The following is a 22,789-nucleotide window of genomic DNA, read 5'->3' on the forward strand; positions in this document are numbered from 1 at the left end:
GCTGCAATGCTGGCTGAAACCGCAATAGATTAAGGCCGTCACTGTGCTGAAGCGAAAACAACTTTGCAGTGAAGTTGCCTATAGGAAGTTGCTGCCTAACAAGACTCCCTTTCCTGGGCCTCTCTGCATCTAGAGTCAAGACAGGTTTGTCTCTGCAAACTTCTGATAGGATGCTAAGAATTCCAAGGTTCTAGTCCTTAATTCCATGCAAGTCTAGCAATCAGGGACACTTGCAGTGGTCTGTTATGAAATCAGGATTTGTTTGTTGAAATAGGAGCGGCGGGCCACTTCCCTGCTGCCCCGGCTCCCGCATGGCTTCCCGCCACCCGGCTAGCTTTACCCGAAATTATTACACGGAAACTGTATTCTTTTAAACACTGCCTGGCCCATTAGTTCCAGCCTCTTATTGGCTAGCTCTTACATATTGATCTAACCCATTTCTAATATTCTGTGTAGCACCACAAGCTGGCTTACCAGGAAAGATCTTAACCTGCGTCTGTTTGGAGTAGGAGAATCATGGCGACTCCCTGACTTGGCTTCTTTCTCCCAGCATTCTGTTCTGTTTACTCCACCCACCTAAAGGTTGGCCTATCAAATGGACCTAGGCAGTTTCTTTATTAATTAACCAATGAAAGCAACAGATTAGAAAGATGACCCTCCTCTATCATTTGTTACTGCACAACTAACACAGTACCCAACAGCAAAAATCGATGGAAGGAATTAGGTAAAAATGAAACTAACCAAGTATCACTGCTATCACTGAAAGCCTAAAGGGTATGTTAAAGTCATTTTTAAGAGATTTATTTTATTTTTATGCATGGTGTGTGTGTCTATGTTTGAGGGTGCCCAGAGTCCAGAAGGTGGTGATTTCCCCTACAGCTGGAGCTAAATAGGTAGTTGTATGCTCCTTGATGTGGGACTGGGAATCAAATTCAGGATTCTGGTAGAACAGCAAATACCCTTAACCACTAAGCCGTCTCCAGCTCATGGCCATCATTAATATTATTAAATTATTATAAATTAAACCTATTCTAGATCATCAAATTCAAATCACATGTAGCAGGCCAAACTGCTTACTCGGTTCTTCCTGCTACTTAGGGTATGTCTTATCAACTTTTCCCACCAGAGATAAATATACCTAAGAGACTATACTGGCACCAAACACAACCTTATTTTCATATTAAACCAAGCAAATAAATGTAGGAAGATAAATTGATGCAAACAAACTCTTGCTACTATGAAGAACTGGTTTCTGAATTAAGCACTGCTTAAGAGTATCTATGCTTAGTCTTAACCACTGGCATAGTTTAACTAAATATTAAACATATAAACATCCAAGGAAAATTCAACTCTAACAGCTAGGACCCTTTTTACCTGAGGTCTGGGTTGCTACAGTGCAGTCGCCAAGTTGAGTTTTCAGTGGAGGCACAATGATGGTACGGGTGCCAGTGCCGTCTGTGGCAGTTCTGCCAGGTCCTTCCAGAAGTGACCCACTGTTGCCCCGGAGAGCACTCAGAGTGTCAGTGGAATATGGGCTGCTCAGGGAAGAGTCAGAATCTGGAGAATCATTGACAGTAACGTAACTGATGACATTAGACCTTGCCTTCAGGCTCGAGCTGAGGAGAAGAAAATGCAGACAATTATAACTGCCCGTTTTGGCAATGTGTCCTACATGGTCTGTGGTTCTCTCATAACAATGACAGCAGTAACCACAGCAGCAAATGGCTAAGAAGCATTTATTCTGTATTTTCACATACTATACAAACCAGTGAATCTTCCTGACCCTGAACAATTGGCACTATTAACCCCATTTTGTAGATATGGAAATTAAAACATAGTCCAGGGATTCATAAAGATTACACAAAGAATAAATGGTAAAGACAGCACTCAGACCCAGAACCCAAAGATTTTAAAATCCACAACTAATCCATGCTGCCTCTTAGCTATTCTTGTTTATATTCTTTTAATAATATTCTTCAAGCACTGCCTTTTCTCCTTTATCATTTCCTTAGACTAAAATGTTCCTGACGTTATCTTTAATCTGACTTTTCACTATAGGTTTTGTTTTTGTTTCTTTGAGACAGAGTCTTGTTATGTAGCAGAGTATAGCCAGAAACTCAAAATCCTCCTGCCTCTGCTTCCCAAATATTGGAATAACAGGCGTGAACTGTAATACCATGTTTTTGAAAAAGATTCCTTTGTGACTCTCACTTTGCCATTTTCAGCTTCCTTATTTTTTAATAGGATTGGCTTCAGTCAAAGAAATCATACTGGCTCTATCTCATGCATAATCTTTACCATTACTCTGCCTTCTCTTCCCCAAAGCAGTTCAATGGTCACTTTCAAAACCTGACTTGCAAGTTTACCATCTTTCATATAGTACTTTTGAACTAAAGGCCCAAAATGCTTTCTAATTTTGCTTTTCTAAGTTTATTCAAATTTCACTCAATAGGCTGGGGCTATGGCTCATTAAGAGTGCGTGCTGCTCTCCCAGAGGTATAGAGGTCAGTTTCCAGCCTTAACCACTGTTGACTCTAGCTTCAGGGGGCCCCATGGCCTCCTCCAGCCTCCAGAGGAACCTGAGCAGAAATGTAAAATTTTTATTCCATTTACTTATTTGTTTATTCATAGATTTTTAAGGCAGGGTCTCACTGAGCAGTAGCCCTTTGCCTGGCCTAAAAATTGCAATGTAGACCAGGCTGGCTTTGAACTCATAGAGATCTGCCTGCCTCTGTCTCCTAAATGCTGGGATTAAAGACATGTGGCACCACACCCAGAAATAATAAAGCTTTAACTCTGAGTTATAATTCTGTAACACTTCTTAATTTAATTTCACATGTGAAATGTAGGTAAAAGGTTATACCTAACACCAAAAGCTCATCGAAGAATATAACACAGACCAATCAAGGCATTAGCCATTCACACTAAGAAAAAGGTATGGCACATAGTTCCTAAACTCACGGGTTACCTCTCAGTAAGCTGCCCACTTGATGATGTGGCTTAAATGAGGTGTCCCCATAAGCTCACTTGGTTCCCAGTTGGTGGCAATGTGTGGGAAGGTTGTGGAACTTTTAGGAGGTACTGCATTGCTAGAGAAAGCAGACCACTGGAGCAGGATTTGGTTATAGCCTGGCCTTACTCCCTGCTTCGCTCTGCTTCCTCTCTGTGGATCAAGGATGATCAGCCAGCTTCCTGTCAGTCCAGACTCATGCTCCTGCATCCATGTCTTCCCCTCCATGATGGAATGACCATAGCTATCCTCTCTGAAACTCTAAACCAAAACGTACCATTTCACCCCTAAGTTGCTTTCTGTCACAGTATTCAATACAACAACATAAAAATAACTAATACGAGCCGGGCGGTGGTGGCACACACCTTTAATCCCAGCACTCAGGAGGCAGAGGTAGGTGGATCTCTGGGAGTTCAAGGCCAGCCTGGTCTACAAGAGCTAGTTCCAGGACAGGCACCAAAGCTACAGAGAAACCCTGTCTCGAAAAAACCAAAAAAAAAAAAAAAAAAAAAAAAAAACCTAATATGCTTGCAAAAATGCTAGGATAGAAGGAAATAAGCTGATTTTAAGTTCCTCACCTGTCAGATCATGTAAGGTAAGGGTCCTACCCTTCCCCAAAAAGCCTTCCCAGATTAAGATATATATGAGTTTCAAATAATGTATCTGTCTATTGATTATGATGAACTATTCTTTATACATTCCTGTTATGGCTGTTTTCAGGATAGCCATATCAAATTGCTCTCTAATGTGTCTGAAAGACTGATTTATTTGATGAATAACATTACAGAAAACTTGACAGGGCTCAGTTGCGAGCACTTCTGAGTTCGACTGACATGCTTACAAATTATTTTTCTGCTTGTTCTTTTTGTTTTTTCAGTCAAAACTGAGCAAAGGGATACTAACATTAACAGTTAAAGACAAGACAATGGCTGGCAACCATCTGGTAGCTTTACCTGTTGGGCTTATATTTGTTGTCCTCTTCTTCATCGGTGTCACTGCGGATAGTGATGACGCTCACAGGAGGGCTGGGGGTATCTGGAATGATGATTGGCTGGTGCTGATCTTGGACAGGGACGAGAGAATTGTAAGAAGATGTGGTACGCAGAGGACTGCTGCCAACCAGAGAATAAATTTGGGAAGGCAGAACTTCCAGAGAGGATCTGTAGAGAAAGTTCACAAGTTCAGACTATTTGGTCCTTGCTCCTACCCTCCCAACTATGCATCTTTTCCTTTGACTTTCTAATTGCTTTCTGGTTTGTTTGTTTTTTTAACCTAATCATTTTTTACCTAATCATTACGATTAACAATTAACTAATTTTTACCTAATCATTATGATTAACAATTAATTAATTAATGAAAAATTAATGATTCTGGCTAGTGTTTCCAAAGATAAGAACAGCAAAATACAAAAGAATCTACATTTTTATGCATCTTTGTCTCCAGGTGAAGTTGCTTGCAGCAAGCCTGATGACCTGAGTTCACGCAGGAACTGATATGGCGGGGAGAACTGACTCCTCTACTTCCCTCTGACCTACAGACACCTGCCAGGCATGTGCATCACACTCACGAGCACACACCCCACATCACACGTACAAACAAGAAAAGTAACAAAAAATGAAAACTATACAAAGCTGAGCATACTGAGGACACACCTGCCCAGATGAAGGGGGCAGTTTAAGTGCAGTTTGGCAAGCACTTGCTTCATACCTAAAACACCTACACTGTAACACCCTGAATGCTGGACAATCAAACTCTCAAAGTCTTAACCATAAGCTAACACAGACTTACTTGGATGAGACTGGAGCAGACTGCTTATTCTTCTTTGAAGGGAGGGAACTAGATTGTTGTTGTCTGACAACATGGGCAACACCAACATTCAGAGGCTGAGCAGTGGCCAACGTCACATGGTTAGTTAGCAAAGAAGGCTGCTGCATGATAGTGCTGTACTGGTTGCCATGAGAGTGGGCATTCCTGTACCAACATAAAGAAACAGAAGAGTGACTCTCCAAACCTCCAAGTCCGGGGCGAACGGGTATTAGAGAGGAAGAGATTAGGCACAGCTGTGTTTACTTTTATGACCAGTCACTGGGATTTTAAAGCTTTAAGATCTCACTATGTTCTCTCTAATCACTTAAGGCTTTGTTTAAAAGAGAAGTAAATGATTCCTGACCACAGAACCTCATTTTCATATATTCCAAATTTCCTTATGACTCCTTTTCTAGACTAATGAGTCCTTTTCTCAAAGAATTTCAAATATAAAATTTTCCCTAATTTTTCTTTCCAGTCTCTTCACATCAAGTATCCCCACTCCACAGACTCCTACCCATACACATTTCCCAGAGAAAGAGAGTGCTTGCCTCCAGTCTGCGAGCTGCTGGCTACTCCCCATGGCCTCTGGAATCACTGCTGTAGGCTGGACAGAGTTATGTAGAGCCACGCCAGGCAACTGCTGCCAAGCTGAAGGTAGGAGAATTTGCTGTGTTCCTCCAGGCCAGGCTTGCTGCAAGGAAACACACAGACAAAGGTCCAGACTTGACTCATTCTTAGCTTTTGATTTTGTTTTTCAGATGAAAGAAAAATTTTTATCTTAAAAAAATGTTTGTAGACTGTTAACTTGCAGAGATAAAAGAAAAAAAGAAAGACAGTACAGAGGGCTTACTCATGGCTGCAAGAGTTGTGGGAAGAGAAGAAGCCAATTGCTCTCCTTTGGCTGTCCCCATAACCTGACCAGCAGGGCACTAACAAACAAGGGTCCCTGCAATATGAGTCTCTGTGTGTCAAGAAAAGGAAGCTGAAGGTTCAGGTATACCCTGGTGAATAAAAGCCTCTAAAATACATCCTTTAGAAAGAGTTAAGGGGACTCTCTTGAGATTGAAAAATAGAAATTTCAAAACTTGAAGGCCAATCAGATAAGACACCAGATCAATTCAACCCTTAAAATATAGGGCAGAATTGCTCCCTTTATTAGAAGGGTGGAAAACGCAGCAGACATGGATGACCAAATACCAAATCCCTTGGTAAATAAGCTTCTGCCGGCAAAAGAGCTAACAACATTATTTATAGTCATATGATAGAATTAAAAATTAAGTCAATGAGCAAATACTTTTTAAAATAATTTTTTAAAGCACCACATTATTCTTAAAAGTTGCCAAAAATTTCTGAAAAAAATATAACAGATTTGGAAGTTTCTTTTTTAAACCTGAGTTCAGTAATTCAATTATCTACTAGGGTACATATGGTTCTATTTCATGAATTTCAAATTGAAAGGCTATCAAAACAGTTTTAAAAATATTTCTGCAAGTAACAGATCCACCTGTTATAAATACTGGTTCCAAACAAGAAGCCCTCTGAGCAGAGAAACTGCAAACACGTCTGCTACCATACGTAGAATTTAAAATGAAACAGAACAGAACAGAAAACAAGAGAAGATGTTAAGTCACACCATGCGTCTTTCCAAAGCCAACACCTGCACGAGACAAAGCATGTAGTTTAATACAAAGCAAGAAATAACATTCCAATGTGAGGCAGAAATCTGGCGTTCCAAGCGACGAACTGTTTTGACAGAGGAAAAACAAAAATATGCAAAGCTTAACAAATGGCTAGAGCAAACTTAAAGAGAGCAGCAAAGGTGAAGGGTCAAACTGACATTTCCAATCTCAAAACTACAGGTGTGCAAGTTAAAACGTGGACCAACCACATTGGAATTATATCTGACTCCCTAGCACTTGGGTTCTATGCGTATGAGAAACAATCCACAGGTGACAAAGACTTTTAAACTGAAAACCAAACAAGCTCCATCCACGTATGTTTCTGTGTTTTCATTCATGAATACTTGAGAGATAACAAAAGAAATTTAAATCCACTGTGAAAGTAAGAAATACAAGGAATTCAATAGTATCATTTGGCTTGGAGAGGCTTACCTAATTGTACATTTCAAATAATGAAATGCTGGATTTAAAATAAACAATTCTAACTTGCCCAAATAAACCAAAACCAAACACACTTCAAAGCAAGCCATATTTGTTTTTTCCAGCTCTCAGCTGGACTCACCTACAATTGCAGCTATCAACACTGACTTCTCCCTCAGGACTTCCAATAACAAAGATGCTGTATTGGCAAGTTTGTCAGCCATATTTCCTTCTTTGTATTAGAATTTATTTGTAAAATATTTTCTAAAAAACATTCCTATAAATAAGTTCATCTTTTAATTTTGACCAACAATATGATCTAAGTGTATTTTAAAGGGAATATCTTTAAATGGAAGATAAAAGGTACCACCGATCATGAATGCCAAAAGTACTATCTTCAGTCAGTCATAGACAGAAGTTAGTGTTAATGATAAAACAATACCTTAAGACCATTTTAAACATTTCTATATATACAGAAATTTTAGAAGATTAAGATAACAAAAGGGGGGCACAGCTAGTGGTAGGGAGTTCAAAGTTTGGCATCTGGATACCTGTGGCAGGGCCAAATGGAAGGCCATGTTCTTCAATCTCAAGGGCCAAGGATAAGAAAGGCAGAAAGGTGAGAGTATTAAAGCGCTCCTGAGGCTACACAGAGAGCTTTAACCACACTAGGCTGATGCTCAGAGTCAAACAGTGCTTCAGCAAATGTTGGGGAGGAAGTAATGAGACATTAAAGATGTAGCAAGAACACAGCCACAAGATGGCACATGCTTCCATGCCCTCTGCAAAGACTAGGCTAGTTTGTTTGTTTGTTTAAATGAGAAAACCAGAACAGAACAAAAACAAACAGGAAAAAAAATTAAAAAGAAAGAAACCAAAGAAACTCCGTTAGTAACACAATCAAGCGAGGGAATTACCAGTACAGCAGCAGTCTGTTCAACCAGCGCCGGCCGGCCGGCTGCGCAGTTCAGGGTAAAGGGCACCGCGTACTGCGGTGTGATGGTGGCTACTTGAGGGTGGAGAGTTGCTACCATTAGTGGTGTACAGCTTCCCTGAAATGTAGATCAGGCAGGTGAGTGAAATAAGCACCGAGGTAGCTTATCTGGATTCAGAAGGGTTCTCACTCCCCCCAAGTTATTACTGACCATGAACTAATTTCATGGTACCTAAAACACACACCAAACACAACTTTTCCCTTTCAGCTGTGAATGGCTTTGGCCCACTATGTCAAAAGTCAATGGTATCAGGCAGAAAAAGTATAGGACTCTTTGTTGGACCAGATTCAGAGCATCCAATCTATAAAACATAGGCATTTCATTTATGAAGAAATCTTCCTCCTACTCACACAATAAGTTTGGGGTTTCAGAATTTCTTGTATATCACAGGCCACAAACACTAACATATAGAATTCAAAGTATAATGTTGTATACCATACAAAACCTTCATGATTTTGTCTGTGACCTTAGTTTCTCAATCATCTGGCAAAACAACATTTTAAAGTTTTTCTACTAAACTCATAAAATGAAGAAGTAGCCAGATGTGACCTAGCCTTAACTCTTAGAAAATTCTAAGACTAAACATAAAGGACACCAAAGGGAAGGATGAAACCCTAATTTTACAGCAAAAAAATATGCATGTGTACTACCTTAACCATTTCTCCAGGTATAAAATGTCACCTCTGCAAGTCTAAGGAGGTAATAGAAGAGCCACGAAAGACAGGAATAAGTAAACTGTTCTATTATAGATGCTTCATTTTAAGACCTCTGAATCATGTACAAGAAAGATTTTATACTCAAAGCAAATATTTTTTTTTCAGGATAAAATATCTGATTCTCAATAGTGCTTCAGCAATATTGAGCATGTTGTTCTGGCTTTTACCTGAGTAAGTACTCCTGACTGTATCTGTAGTGGCTGAGCAGCAGGCGCCTGGGGTACAATGGGCACAGCATTATCCATCCTCACAGGGAATCCAGAATGTTTTGTTGTTGCTTGCAGCCCAGCTGGTGGGAAAAACATTATATTCAGGTTGCTTCGCCGGGTCTAAGAATACTGTTGGTGGGCTGTCACTGGGGTACTTCTAGCTTTTTCTATTGCTCAGGTTTTCATTCTAGACACTTAAGACAAAGCCCTTCATTCACATAAATCATTAAAAAAGGAGGCTCTATTCCCTTCAGGGTTAACTTAGTGCAAAGGCATTTCATATAGGGAAGGTGGCTTAAGGGAATGTAAAGTCTTAATGTTACAAAATGATTACACCCCCATTATCAGTACAGGCAAAAGCCCAACAATCTCCACTCTAAGTCACATTTATCTCTCAGTCACTAGGGGAGTGGGTGAGGAAGAAAGTGCTTTTAAGACTGTAATCTATCAAAAACAGAGAATTGAACATAACTCAGTAATTTATAACCTATTACCCTCTTGTGTAAAGAATCTTTTCCTCCTCAAAAAAAATACAACCTAGTTCAAAAATTAGTAACATGTTGTATCTAAAGATAAGAGTAAAGTCAACAGAAAATGAAGAAATTATACAAAAGTAACAGGTATGTTAGCTTATAGAAATCCACTTCTTATCTAGAAACCTGTTCTTGTTGGCAGCTTCCTCATCCGACTCTTACAGTTCAGGGGCAGCTGGGAAAGTGGACCTACTGCTGGAAAACACTCCCTGTGTCTTACTTATCTCAATTTATTATGATTTGGCATAAATATCAAATGGCTCCTATAAATGGCAATGTCTTGAGCTGGGGGAAAGGGCCAACACCACAGTTCTTTCTGTGGAGACTAGCGAGCCCAGAAGATCTCTCGTGCCTACCCTCCTATCAGCACTCTCTACAGACTCTTAAGTTTCTGTCATGCCTCCTGTCTACTAATGCATGCGGCTCTGCTAAATGAAGACATAAATATTTCAATTAGAAGATGCTAAAACTAGTACCAATCTTAATCTCTCTCTGCATCTTTGCCCACTCCTACTCAGCAATGTCTTCTTATGCAGCCCTGAGTAACTACAACGCTATGATCTTACTGTTTCAATCTTCCAAATACTGGGATTACAGTTGTGTGCCACCATGCCTGGCCTTACTGTTGCTTTAACTTTACTACAGAAGTGTCAAGTGAGCATAATTTATAGAGCATAATACTGCTATTTTCAGTCAGTCTTCGAATTTTCTGTGTGAGTAATTTAGTAACAAATTTTGATTAAGAAAAAAGCATTCTAGGAATGTTAAGAGGGGGACTAGTAAAAGCAAATTTAAAACTGCTGAAAAAATGCTTTCTTAAAAAAATGCTACTTATATAGAAACAACTAACAAGGATATTAAAATTTAACAGTTGTTAGCCATGCTGCCTTATGCATTATCTAACAGGAAAGCTAAGCCATACAAAACTCTAGTGCATGACCAACTCCACGTAGTGTTAAGAGCTTCCCAAACATGCAGGGACTGAGGCAAACTCTGGGAGGAGATGCTCACTACAGTAGCTCCTCTATGGCTCCAGAGTGATAAAGTGAAGGGAAAATTAGAGACTAGTTACCACTGGGCAAAATATGAACACTCGTCAACTCTAACAGTACGGGAAGTGATTTACAGTATTGAGCTATACATGCTTGATTGCTCCATTTACTTACACTGAGGCCATTTTGTAAGAGAGAAATGTGAGCAACCTGAAGTAGAGGACTGATGGGTAGAAATCAGCACAGAGCAGAACTATCTGGCAGTATGGAATATTTCAATGCATATCTGATGAACCCTACCGCCTACGTTTCAAACTATCTACCATAAATGACTAGAACACTTTGGTCATAAGAAGGTTTCATCATTTATACATCGGGGTGATATTACCCACCTCCTAGAGCCAAACATACATAAGGATAAACTGCTAACTGAAGGCTGCTTGGCATATGTAATAATGTATTTCAGGTATCACCATCACTACCTTATTTGTACGCTCCCTCTGGTCCAAACATTTAAAATCTGCTCTATTTTATAGTTTCCTTAAGTTATCTAGAGTTTTAGACAGATTTTTCCCCTAAAGCTAATATTTATCAAATTATACCAAAAGGAGTTCCCCCACACTCCTCTTCCATTGCTTTAGTTTACACCTTATTCCATTAAAAGACACTCAAGAGTTCTTTCATCTGAGAATCATCTGAGAAGCAGCAGAGGATCACAGAATCTCACATTTGAGTGTTATTCCTGCAGAATTTACTTTGGAAAGGGTGGGAGAAGAGGTGGCTCATTTGCTAGGTTCTATAGAAGCATCATCAGTTTGTGACAGCCCAAAGTATAGAATTACTCCTATAAGGTACATATAGAAAATAATTTGGTAAGTTAGGCTAAATTTGCATTTACGGATTGTGAATCTGCTCCTCCGCTCTCCCTGCGGTCTCTCCCTGGTTTACATCGCTATCGCTCTCCTGGCCTCCCGGTAAGCTCTCAGTCTCCCCCAGCCCCTCATTTCCTTCCGCTTGCTCCGACTCTGTCAGAAACCAAACAAACAAAAGTCATAATCAATATTTAACTGAAGTAAAAAGATAAAAATGCTATCTGCTTCTATATAAAAAGCTCTGAGAAGTCTAGATCCTAGTTCATTCCCACAGTGATACAGCAAGTTTTTCTTTCTCTTTTTTTCAAAATTAGTGTTTTAGATTTGCATACATGTGTACAGCACTCTCATACACAGGTCAGGATACTTTTCTCTCATTCGTCCTCTCCAGGGTCCTACTCCTCCCCACTCCCCTGGCAGGTGGTTCTCTCTGTTCTCCCAGTTAGTTTCCCTTCTGCTTTCCCATTACATGTACTCCATTACCTTCTTTATTTCCCACCTCCCCTAAGATCTCTTCTCCCCACCACCATCCCTTTTCTAATTTTAAGACCTACAAACACACCCATAAATACACTCACATGAAGAGAAGTGGGGCGAGGACAGGCAGGTGTGTTAGATTTAGGGTCCACACAGAGAAGACGTGTGTTTGTTGTCTCAGTCTAGCTTGTTTCCTATTTTTACTTTGACTTTTTTTTGGAAGATGCCATCTTACTACACTGCCTGAATGGCTCCACAATCTTCCTGTCGGAATTAGAGGTGTGAGCCACTACACTGGCCTGACAGACTTTTAAGGGAAAGACCAGTGTGTTGTCAGAAAAGACTCAAAATAATTTAGCCTTCCAAATAGCTTACCAAAACAATCAACACACATTTCCCATATTTTAGGGAGGGAATGGGAAAGAATTGAGCAGACTGGAGTAGAAAATAATAATGAAAACAATAAGAAAGCATGGGAATGTGAATATTAATCTTATTGGAATGGGAGTCTGAAGACTATGAGTCAGGCTGCAGCAGATGTCTTAATGCCTTCCCCACAAGAACTTCAGCTTGCTTGTAGAATTTCACTTCAAAAATAACAGTCTGTATTACTGAATGATTTTTTTTAGTTTCTATAATCTTAACTGTTTATATCCTATAATAAAATAACATTTTATTTTAGTTTAAAATAGAATGAAGCTAGATTCAATACATAACAATTCTGATTTCGGCAATTTAAAGATGCACAAATTCTACATACTAAGACATATATATTCTACATACTAAGACATATATATTCTATATGCTAATACATATATATGCACATATTCTACATATTAAGACATATATGCTTCTACAAGATAAATGGTATTTTGCTTCAGTGGGCACAAACACATTATGAGGGAATTAAATTAAGGAAACACAAACTGAGCTCCTCTAATCCATCAAGCAATATTATTAATTAGAGAAAAATCAATGTAAAGGGGAAATTACTTTGTGACAGCTCCCAATTTCAGCTATCTTCATCATCAGAGTTTAAACTTGTCAAAAAGCAGAACTAAACAAGTAGACCTGCCTAAGTGGGAAAGTCCAAAGTCCTACTAAGTAAGAACAGGAGTGAGTTTCCACACTTACTCTGGAAAGCAGGTGGACACACTATAAATGTTTGTTGGAACGGATCTGTCTGAGTACAGATCTGGGTGGTTCCAGGTTGTAAAGAAACACCTTGCTGGGCAACTCCAGGAACTGGTGCAGCAGATGATGGGTACAAAGCTGATTGGTAGTTTAGCAGTGAGACATCTGAATTAGCCAGAGAGAGAGTAGCAGCTGCTGCAGTAGAACTGGAAGCTAGAACACTGGCCTAAAATAAAATAAAATAAAATAAAATTATATACATACATCAGTATAAGATGGAGATAAACAGCCATTTATTTATTTATTTAAGGGGAAAAAAAACTTTAGAGGCTGGATCTCAGGTAGCCGAGGCTGGCACCAAACTCTTTATGCATTCAAGAGTGGCATATGAACTCCTGATCCTTCTCTTTCCACCTCCTGAGTGTGGGACCACCAGACTTGCTTTATGCAATGCTGGGGATATAACAGAGGGGCTTTATGCATGTTGACAAGCACTCTGCCAACTGCGTTATATTCCTAGCCTCAAAACAGAAACTTGGAACAAAGGATTTGTTTATTTTATATTTTTGTTCTTTGAGACAAGGTCTTCCTGTGTAGTCCTGGATGGCCTGGAATTCATTATGCAGATCAAGCTGGCCAGAAACTCACAAAGACCTGTCTACCTTTAACTGGGATTAAAGGTGTGCACCACTATATTCGGTGTTTTTTGTTTTGTTTTAATTTATGTATTGCACCATATGCAAGCAAAGTCAGAGGACAATTTGAGGGAGACTTGGAGCTCTTCTTCTACTATAAGGCTTCTGGGGATCAAACTCAGGGTGTCAAACTTGGCAGCAAGCACCCTTACTCATGATGGAGTCATCTTGCTAGCCCAGAACAAAACTTTAGCTATCTTTGAAATAACTCTCAGCTAGGCAGTGGTGGTGCGTGCCTTTAATCCCAGTACTTGGGTGGCAGAGGCAGGCTCATCTCTCCTCGAGACCAGCCTGGTCTACAAGAGCTAGTTCCAGGACTAGCTACAGAGAAACCCTGTCTCGAAATAAATGGAAGGAAGGAAGGAAGGAAGGAAGGAAGGAAGGAAGGAAGGAAGGAAGGAAGGAAGGAAGGAAGGAAGGAAGGAAGGAAGGAAGGAAGGAAGGGGGAGGGAGGGAGGGAGGGAGGGAGGGAGGGAGGGAGGGAGGGAGGGAGGGAGGGAGGGAGGGAGGGAGGGAGGCAGGCAGGCAGGCAGGCAGGCAGGCAGGCAGGCAGGCAGGCAGGCAGGCAGGCAGGCAGGCAGGCAGGCAGGCTATTTAAGAAAATTTCCAGGCCTGGGAATACACAGTCAGTACTACAGTGCTTGCCTAGCAAACAAGAGGTCGAGTTTCAAGCTCTAGAACAAAACTGGTAATAATAGAGAAATACTACAAAGGTGAGTAAGCACAAAGAGTGACAAGTGGTTACTCTTAGTGCTGAACTGGTTTTAACTATATAAAACTCAGCTACTTCTGCACAAAATTTGCTTCATAGGAAATTCCACTAAAATTCATAAGCATTCCTATTTAAAAAGTAGACCAAACTAAGAAACGGAGAAACTTTCGTCTTTATAAACAACAAAAGACTAAGTGTTCACTGGCAAGCAAATACAATACTACCCTTTTTAGATTATTATTCAAAGAACCCTTGAAAAAAGTAAACTCCTATCGGAAAGAGTGGGTTATCTGATTAAACTTAGTAAAACTAGCAGCAAAGTAACTCCATATTCAGAGCCCATATACGCAAAGACTTGAGGGTATGGAGTAGGCTGTAGTTAAAGGCTATCAGCACATGACCAACAAGGATGTCAGTCTAGCTGGATATTTGTTACATTTGCCAAGTAGAAATTTCTTTTTTCTTCAATAGAGGAGACTGAATCTCTGAACTGACCTTCATTATTATTGAATGTGTGCGTGCACAGTAATACTTGTAGTGTGGGTATGTGTGTTCCACAGGCTGAGGAAACTTTTGGGAATCAGTTTTCTCCTTCAACTGTGAATCTCATGATGAAACAGAGGTCACAGGCTTGCATGGCAGGTACTTTTATCTGCTGAGCCAACTTGCTCAGGCCCTCAAATAGAAAATGCTTAAGAAATAACAAAACAAAACAACAACAACAACAACAAAACAAACAAACAAAAAAAACAACCCAAGGACCGGTCTCTTTGCCTTACTGCCTTCTGCCCTATTTCGGCTTGAGCTCCCCAATCATTCCCTGAGTACCTGATTGTGCACTGTGTTGAGCTGGTTGCTGAAGCTCATGGTTAGATTTGTGCTTGTATTTGGAGCAACATGTGTAGTGAAGGGACTCTTGATCTGACTCACTGTGTCATACATGTGAACCCTCCGCTTGCAGATCTCCATGTTCTGGAAACAAGACTTAACACTGAAAAAGATTAAAAAATGATTGAATGAATGCTGAAATTTACATAACAAAAAACTCAAGACAAACATGGAACAAAGTATTTCTTACAAATATTTTCAAGGAAAAAAAAGGCTTTTTATGGTAACAAGAAGAAAAATAAAGACTTCTCTTTAAGTCACACAACTTTTCAGAAAGAAAGAAAAGCATCAGTGAACCAAATACACAGGCCAAAGTTACAGCCAACTTGATAGCTCCCCATATAGAATGGCAGTTAAACCAAGAGCCACATGATGGCAAAAGTCCCCAGATGGTACCATACTCACTGGTTACTGTGTGGAAAATCCAGAAGGTGAGTCATTGTCACAAACTGGTGGTTCAGAGTTTTCAGAGGAGTGATTCTCTTATCCGCATCAATCGTCAGCATTTTCTTTAAGAGATCAATGTATTCTCTCCGATCTGCCTTCTCTGCCAACATGTCTGTTCCCTCTAAGTCCGTAGACATATTTACCTTCCAAAGAAAATTAGAAACATATTCCTTCACTTAAGTTTAATAGTAGATTAAAGATTTACTGTGTCTGTTTTTCCTCTCCAAAACAGAGAAAACAGATATTTAATACTAGCATTTCAGAAAAGAGAAACCTGGGGAAATGAAGTTTGATTATAGAATAATAATTTCCTCAGGCAGAAAATCCTCTGTGTGTGTGTGTGGGGGGGGGGGTACAACCAAGCCAAGCTAATTCATGGCATTAAAATTATTGCTTAAAATAATTAAGCAAAAAATTATTGAAATATACAAGTTTCTATCACTGAAAAGATTAAATGGCACAGTACAAAGTGTTTAAATTTGGAACATAATAAGCATTCTCAGTAACTGTAAGCTCTTACGCAATTTTTATTTTGGTAGAGAAAATAGGACAAGAAAGAAACCTTGCCGAGCGGTGGTGGCGCACGCCTTTAATCCCAGCACTCAGGAGGCAGAGGCAGGCGGATCTCTGTGAGTTCGAGACCAGCCTGGTCTACAAGGGCTAGAACAGGCTCCAAAAACCACAGAGAAACCCAGTCTCAAAAAAACCAAAAAAAAAAAAAAATGAAAGAAACCTTTATAAATATTACTTTAAAATAACGAAACAAGACCCAGTGAGCATAAGCGAGGGAGAAACAGACACAGGCTGACAATGCTTGGGCCTATTTTAGAGCCTTAAGATTTTGGAATATTGATAGCCAGGTAGTAGTGGTGCATGCCTTTAATCCGAGCACTCGTGAGGCAGAGGCAGATGAATCTCTGTAAATTTGAAGCCAGCCTGGTCTACAGAGCAAGTTCCATGACAGCCAGGACTTTTACACAGAGAAACACTGTCTTAAAAACCAAAAAGATTTGGAATACTTGCACAGACTTTACTAACTGAACAGCCCTGACACGAAACCCCAATAAAACCCAAAATCTGGACATTTTTAGTGTCACTTGTGCACAGAGAGCTTCGGATCTGAGAATACTGTTTTAGTTCGCTGTATCTGGGCTACAGACGCTCAATCAAGTATCTTTAAAGCATGCACTACTTGTATTCAAATGTTCTTTTACCACGTAGCAAAATGTTAGCATGTATAATCCTCAGACATGTGTCTCTCACTGAAGCACCACACCTGCCCGCCTTTCTAGGCTTGCCACACTTACCTGAGCCATGTCGTCTAAGCAGTTAAAAATGTACTTCCGGGCTTCTTTTGACTTTATTCCAGTCTCCAATTCATGTTCTTCAGGTGTCTATAAAATACAGATTTTTAAAAAACTCTACATTATTTTCACATTTTTCTTTTAATCTGAAGGCAGAATACAAAGAGACTGTATTGTTGCCTTGTCAACTACAGATGGCAAAGACAGAGCCTGAGAGTCCTACAGTGGAGAGACGGCGTCCTTTCAACAGTGCGAAACAAGCGTGGCAGCAGTGACGCCACACAGCGCTACGGTCAGGTGAATGGGATGTAACCATTTCCTCTTACAGATTCTTGGACATGGACACAGACCCCAATACTGTTTAACAGGCTCAGAGGCAGAGTGTCAGGAGGTTAACTGATTTCTCACACTAAAGGAGAAAGTTCAGTATTAAAAACAGACTCTTACTTCAGGAAAATCTCTAAGGCCTGAATGTGAACGTTAGAAAATACGGTTGTCTCACTGTGCTGGTGATTTCCCTGTTAACAGTCATTAAGTCTCTCTAGCTCCCACGCTTACTGAGCATGAGTCTCCACACCCTCAACTGCTGACCCTAAATACGCAGCACAATCTCAAACAGCTGAACTGGCTTATTATCTTTGTGATTTTTACACATGCATAAGGCATAACAGATGTAATAAAATCATTTTCCAAAGTGTTTTCTCCTACAAATATACCCCCTTCCCATACTTTCCTTCCTCTAAGTCAAGAAATTATTAACTAAAACCTAATTTTTTTTATATTTATTTATTTATTATGTATACAATATTCTGTCTGTGTGTATGCCTGCAGGTCAGAAGAGGGCACCAGACACCATTACAGATGGTTGTGAGCCACCATGTGGTTGCTGAGAATTGAACTCAGGACCTTTGGAAGAGCAGGCAATGCTCTTAACCTCTGAGCCATCTCTCCAGCCCACTAAAACCTAATTTTAAAGTTGTAAGGAAGACACACCTTAAGCCTCCACAGTGGGTACCCCAAATTAGGATCTCTGTTGAAGAACCTGGTTGTTTTAGTTCCAGCACTGAGAAGATATTCAGCTGGCAGGCCTTGTGTTTGTGAAATATAACGAATCTGGAAAAATCAAAACCATCAAACATCAATTTCAAGTGGAAAAATAGATCAAAAGCTTTTACACTGAAATCAACTCTAGCCAGAACAGCCAGTGTTCTTAACCTCTAAGCCATCTATCTCTCCAGCTCTAGATTTTGATATTTGTATACCAATGTTCACAGAAGCATTATACACAATAGGCAAAAAAAGTAACCATGTATATTGCTACTAACAGATAAACAAAAGGTGGTATATACACAATGGAACATCATTTAGCCAAAAAAGTGATGTTCTGATACAAATAAAATAAGTCTATCACAGAGCTCCACACTTTATATGTGATGAATATTTATGACATGCCAGAGAGGGCAAATTTACATAGAGAAAAAAAATCTTAGTATTTGTGTAGAGGTAAGAGGAACCAGGGAGTTTGGAGGAAAATAGGCATTGATACTACTAGGTGTTATTATAGAACAACAGAATGTTCTAAAATTGGTAACTAGTGCATTCCTGTAAACATACTAAAAACCCATCAATCTGTACACTTCAAATGGCTGATATGTGTAGCATGTGAATTCTAACTCTATAAAGTTATTTTTATAAAAACAAACAAACAAAAAAAAAAAACCTTAGCTGGACCCTATTGCACGAATTCTTTTTTATTTATTACCCAGATGCACCAAGATAAACTAGTTCCAGTCCTGCTCCCCAGTAGCATCCTATTTACTCAGTACAGGCAAATCACTTCTCCTATCACCCATCAACATATTACATAGACATTTCCAAAGGACCATATCCTTTTTCTTTACAAGAAAAGCTCTGATGGCTATATCAACTTCTAAAGCCAATTGTACTTGCTTCTAGGAAATTCACACTGATTTGTTGCTAAGGTTGAACGAGTACAACTGAATAGCTGGACTAGGAACTGCATTCCTGGAGGCTATGAGCCCCTCAAGTTCTCTAAAGACAACGTGTGTGCTGTCCGTGTACTACTACGTGCACTGCAGTACCTGCATGCAGCATAACACCTGCACTACAGGACCATTTGTGGCTGGAGGTTTAAACACATATGAAACAAGAATGCCCCTTTTATTGTGTTCCAGGGCAGCTTATATAAGGATCCTTAACGGATAGCCATACCCAAACCAAACCCACCAGAAACCACTCCCCTGCCATCAGGTCTCGTGCTAAGAGCAGCTGCAAACATAGGAAAACAAGTTGTTTTGCTCAGAGCAGCTGCAAGCAAAACAAGTTGTTTACAAGAAATTCAGGGTCTGGGGTCCACAACCCCCAACATGTGTGTATATTTCAAGGGTGGGATCTAAGCTCCATTAGCCTCTCAGAAGGGACCAGGAATCGATGCTCTGGTTCAGTCCCACTTATGAACTTGCATCATATCCTATCCCTCATACTTTTTTCTTCTAAATTAGAAAGTCATTATTTTTCTTACAAAGTAGGAAAGATTAAAAACTTACAAAGCACAACATAACTAGTTACCTATAATACGAGTGACCTATTTTATAATTTACTCCAAGTCAGCTCAAAAATGAGACAGAATTCTGAGCTAAGAGAAAACAATGTTTTGCTCTCTTTTACCTTCTAATTACAAATTTCTCAAAAACAAGACAAAACTTATGTCTGCTATGCGCAGTGGAGGAGGTGGTGTCAGTGGACGGCAGACTAGTGGATGCAAGTCTCTACTCTTAAAGAGCTGCCAGTACTGAGGTGAGCGAGAAATGGGATTTCAAATTATTTCCATAGCAAAACTTTCTTTAATGGACTTTTTTTTTTTTTTTAGGAAACAGTATCCTGTCTTCTAAAACTTGTCAGTTTTAACACAGTAGCAGCATTTACAGCTATGAGTCAGACAAAGTGGTGCAAACCTAGAATCCCAGTACTAGAGAGCGAGGCCAAAGGATTGGGAGTTTAAGGCCAGTCTCCACAACATAAGTTCAAAAAAGTTTTATGACTCAAATGACTGTTCTCATAAAACCTACTTCAAAAGATGCCTAATCTGTAGCATAACTTCTGAAACCTAATGTGTTTAGTTACTTTGTTCTGAGCTATGTATAAAATAAAATAATAATAGCAGTGCTGAGTGAGCCAAAGTTCACTCCCAGAACTCCAGTTAAACTTAATTTCATCTCTTAACTCACAAGACACAGTTGACTAGAGTTAATCAGTACAGAGCTAGAAAAATGGCAACCATATATAATATAGATAAAATCCTTCTTTATCACAGAGATAAAAACACAACTTTAGACCAAATAGGTGGTAGAAGAAATTGTTTTTGTTTTTGTTTTCGTTTTTCAAGACAGGTTTTTTCTGTGTAGCCCTGGCTGTCCTAGAACTTACTCTGTAGACCAGGCTGGCTTCAAATGCACAGATTCACCTTCCCATGTGGTGTGGGAAGTTCTTATGTATATGTATTGCTTTTATTGGCTAATGAATAAAGCTGTTTTGGCCAGTGGCTTAGCAGAATAGAGGTAGGCGGGAAAACTAAACTGAATGCTGGGAGAAAGAAGGCAGAGTCAATGAGAAATGTGTTAGTTTTGGATATAAGAGCTAGCTAGCAATACATTTAAGACATTGGCCAAACAATATTGCAAATAATATAGTTTCTGTGTGATTATTTTGGGACTGAGCAGCCGGGAACGAACTAGCAACGTTCAACACCTCTGCCTTTCAAGTACTGGGAAGCACCACTGCCTGGCAGAAAAAAAATGTTTTGAATTTTCAGTAACAATTAGACTCCTTTTTTTCTCTATCTAAATACTTTGCTAGCACATTTATTTCTCTAGAATATATTGCACTAGTAATAACAGATGGCCAGCCCTTAAAGAACACAGGGTTAAGGCAACAACACTTCATCCTTATAGTCAAAATTTGTATATACCTTCCCCACATCAAGGCTGGTTATTGAATTTAGCCCTCTCAAGATCTTAGTTAATAAGTGCTCCACCACTGAGCTATATCTCCAACCTGACTAGTTTGGATCCCTCAAGACTTAATTACTAACAGCCTAGCATTGGCCAGAAACCTTAGCAAAGCCATAAATGTATTTTTAACACATATTTATTTGTAATAAATGGACAAGAAGTACAAGAGATAAAGTTTTCTTAGCTACCTTAAGCAGAAATGATTAGCAGTATGCAACACTGTAAGTAGATGCTCGCCAACCTTGAGTTCAGTGTGTCAACATCAAGAGGTGACTGCAAAATAACTACAATAGCACAGCAAACACCAAATTATGAGTTAGCACTGTACTGTAATGATTGAGATCTGGTTAAGAATGGCATCAAGGCTGGGCTTGGTGGAACACTCCTTTAATCCTATCAGCCAGCCTGGTCAACATAGTTAGTTCCAGGACAGTCAGGGCTCTATGCAAAGACACCTTGTCTCAAAAAAAAAAAAAAAAAAAAAAAAAAAAAAAAAAAAAGAATGACAACATGTGTGGTCTTATGTTTAAGTTTTTGGAAAGCTTTAACCTTTTAAGAATAAATTTGTAGCTGGGTGATAGTTGCACACTGTTGTGGAATATTAGTTGAAGATTTGATCTATCTGTTTATGCTATGGACTATTTGGTTAATAATGTGTTACATTCTTTTTATGTTGCACTTGTTTAACTCTGTGAAGCTGTGTTACTTTTTGTTGCCTAAAATACCTGATTGATCTAATCAAAAGCTGAACAGCCAAAAACTAGGCAGGAGATGGATAGGCGGGGCTGCCAGGCAGAGAGAATAAATAGAAAGAGGAATGAGGAAAGGAAGAGAGGAGGACACTAGGGGCCAGCCACTCAGCTACACAACCAGCCATACAATAATAATAAGACGCCAGGCGATGGTGGCGCACGCCTTTAATCCCAGCACTCGGGAGGCAGAGGCAGGCAGATCTCTGTGAGTTCGAGACCAGCCTGGTCTACAAGAGCTAGTTCCAGGACAGGCTCCAAAGCCACAGAGAAACCCTGTCTCGGGAAAAAAAAAAAAATAATAATAATAATAATAATAATAAGACGTTAACAGAATAAAGAAAGGTAAAAGGCTGGGTGGTGTGGTGGTACATGACTTTAATCCTAGCACTTAGGAGGCAGAGATAGGAGGATCTCTGTGAGTTCAAGACTAGCCTGGTCTACAAGAGCTAGTTCCAGGACAGCTAGGGCAGTTAAAGAAACCCTGTCTCGAAAAACAAAAAAACAAACAAACAAAAGAAGAAAGGTAAAACTCCAGAGGGAAAAGGTAGATGGGATAATTCAAGCTAGCAAAGCCAGTTAGAAACAAGCCAAGCTAACACGATTACAGCACACACCAGAAGCAGAAGCAGCAGGTAGATCTCTCTGATTTCAAGGCTAACTTGATCTACAAAGCTGTTACAAAGAGAAACATTGTCTCAAAAAACCAAAAAGAAGGAATGACAGGATAGATTTGTAAGAGGGGAGGAATTTAATTATATTAATAAAAGAACTATTTTAAAAGAATAGATTTATAGGGGCTGGAGAGATGGCTCAGCGGTTAAGAGTATTGCCTGCTCTTCCAAAGGTCCTGAGTTCAATTCCCAGCAACCACATGGTGGCTCACAGCCATCTGTAATGGGGTCTGGTGCCCTCTTCTGACCTGCAGGCATACACACAGATAGAATATTGTATACATAACGAATAAATATTTTTTTAAAAAAATAGATTTTTACATATTTTTGGCAGGTATCAATATAATAGACTATTTGTCCACATCTATATTTTGGACTTACGAACACCCTTAATTTTTTTCAATATTCCTACGCTGTGTGGTCTGTTTTGTCAAGTTGTTAAA

The 22,789-nt window shown here is 39.6% G+C and overlaps 1 protein-coding gene across 6 annotated transcripts in view; it reads right to left on the reverse strand.

Moving 5' to 3' along the window:
• The window catches only part of Hipk1 (homeodomain interacting protein kinase 1), an 84,180-nt gene that overhangs the window by 7,254 nt on the left and 54,137 nt on the right, over positions 1–22,789 (reverse strand). For 5 of the 6 annotated variants that reach the window (XM_057793974.1, XM_057793972.1, XM_057793976.1 and 2 more), the window contains 11 exons: positions 17,886–18,005; positions 16,896–16,982; positions 15,547–15,731; positions 15,082–15,244; positions 12,847–13,072; positions 8,797–8,918; positions 7,836–7,970; positions 5,368–5,510; positions 4,799–4,981; positions 3,964–4,170; positions 1,375–1,616 (listed from right to left, as the gene is read on the reverse strand). In XM_057793974.1, the coding sequence (XP_057649957.1) occupies positions 1,375–1,616; positions 3,964–4,170; positions 4,799–4,981; positions 5,368–5,510; positions 7,836–7,970; positions 8,797–8,918; positions 12,847–13,072; positions 15,082–15,244; positions 15,547–15,731; positions 16,896–16,982; positions 17,886–18,005 (1,813 nt within the window). The remainder of the gene's footprint in view (positions 1–1,374; positions 1,617–3,963; positions 4,171–4,798; positions 4,982–5,367; positions 5,511–7,835; positions 7,971–8,796; positions 8,919–12,846; positions 13,073–15,081; positions 15,245–15,546; positions 15,732–16,895; positions 16,983–17,885; positions 18,006–22,789) is intronic. The other variant, XM_057793973.1, reaches the window with a different exon arrangement.

This window comes from Chionomys nivalis, chromosome 18 (assembly GCF_950005125.1).
Source record: "Chionomys nivalis chromosome 18, mChiNiv1.1, whole genome shotgun sequence".
Classification (NCBI taxonomy): domain Eukaryota; kingdom Metazoa; phylum Chordata; class Mammalia; order Rodentia; family Cricetidae; genus Chionomys; species Chionomys nivalis.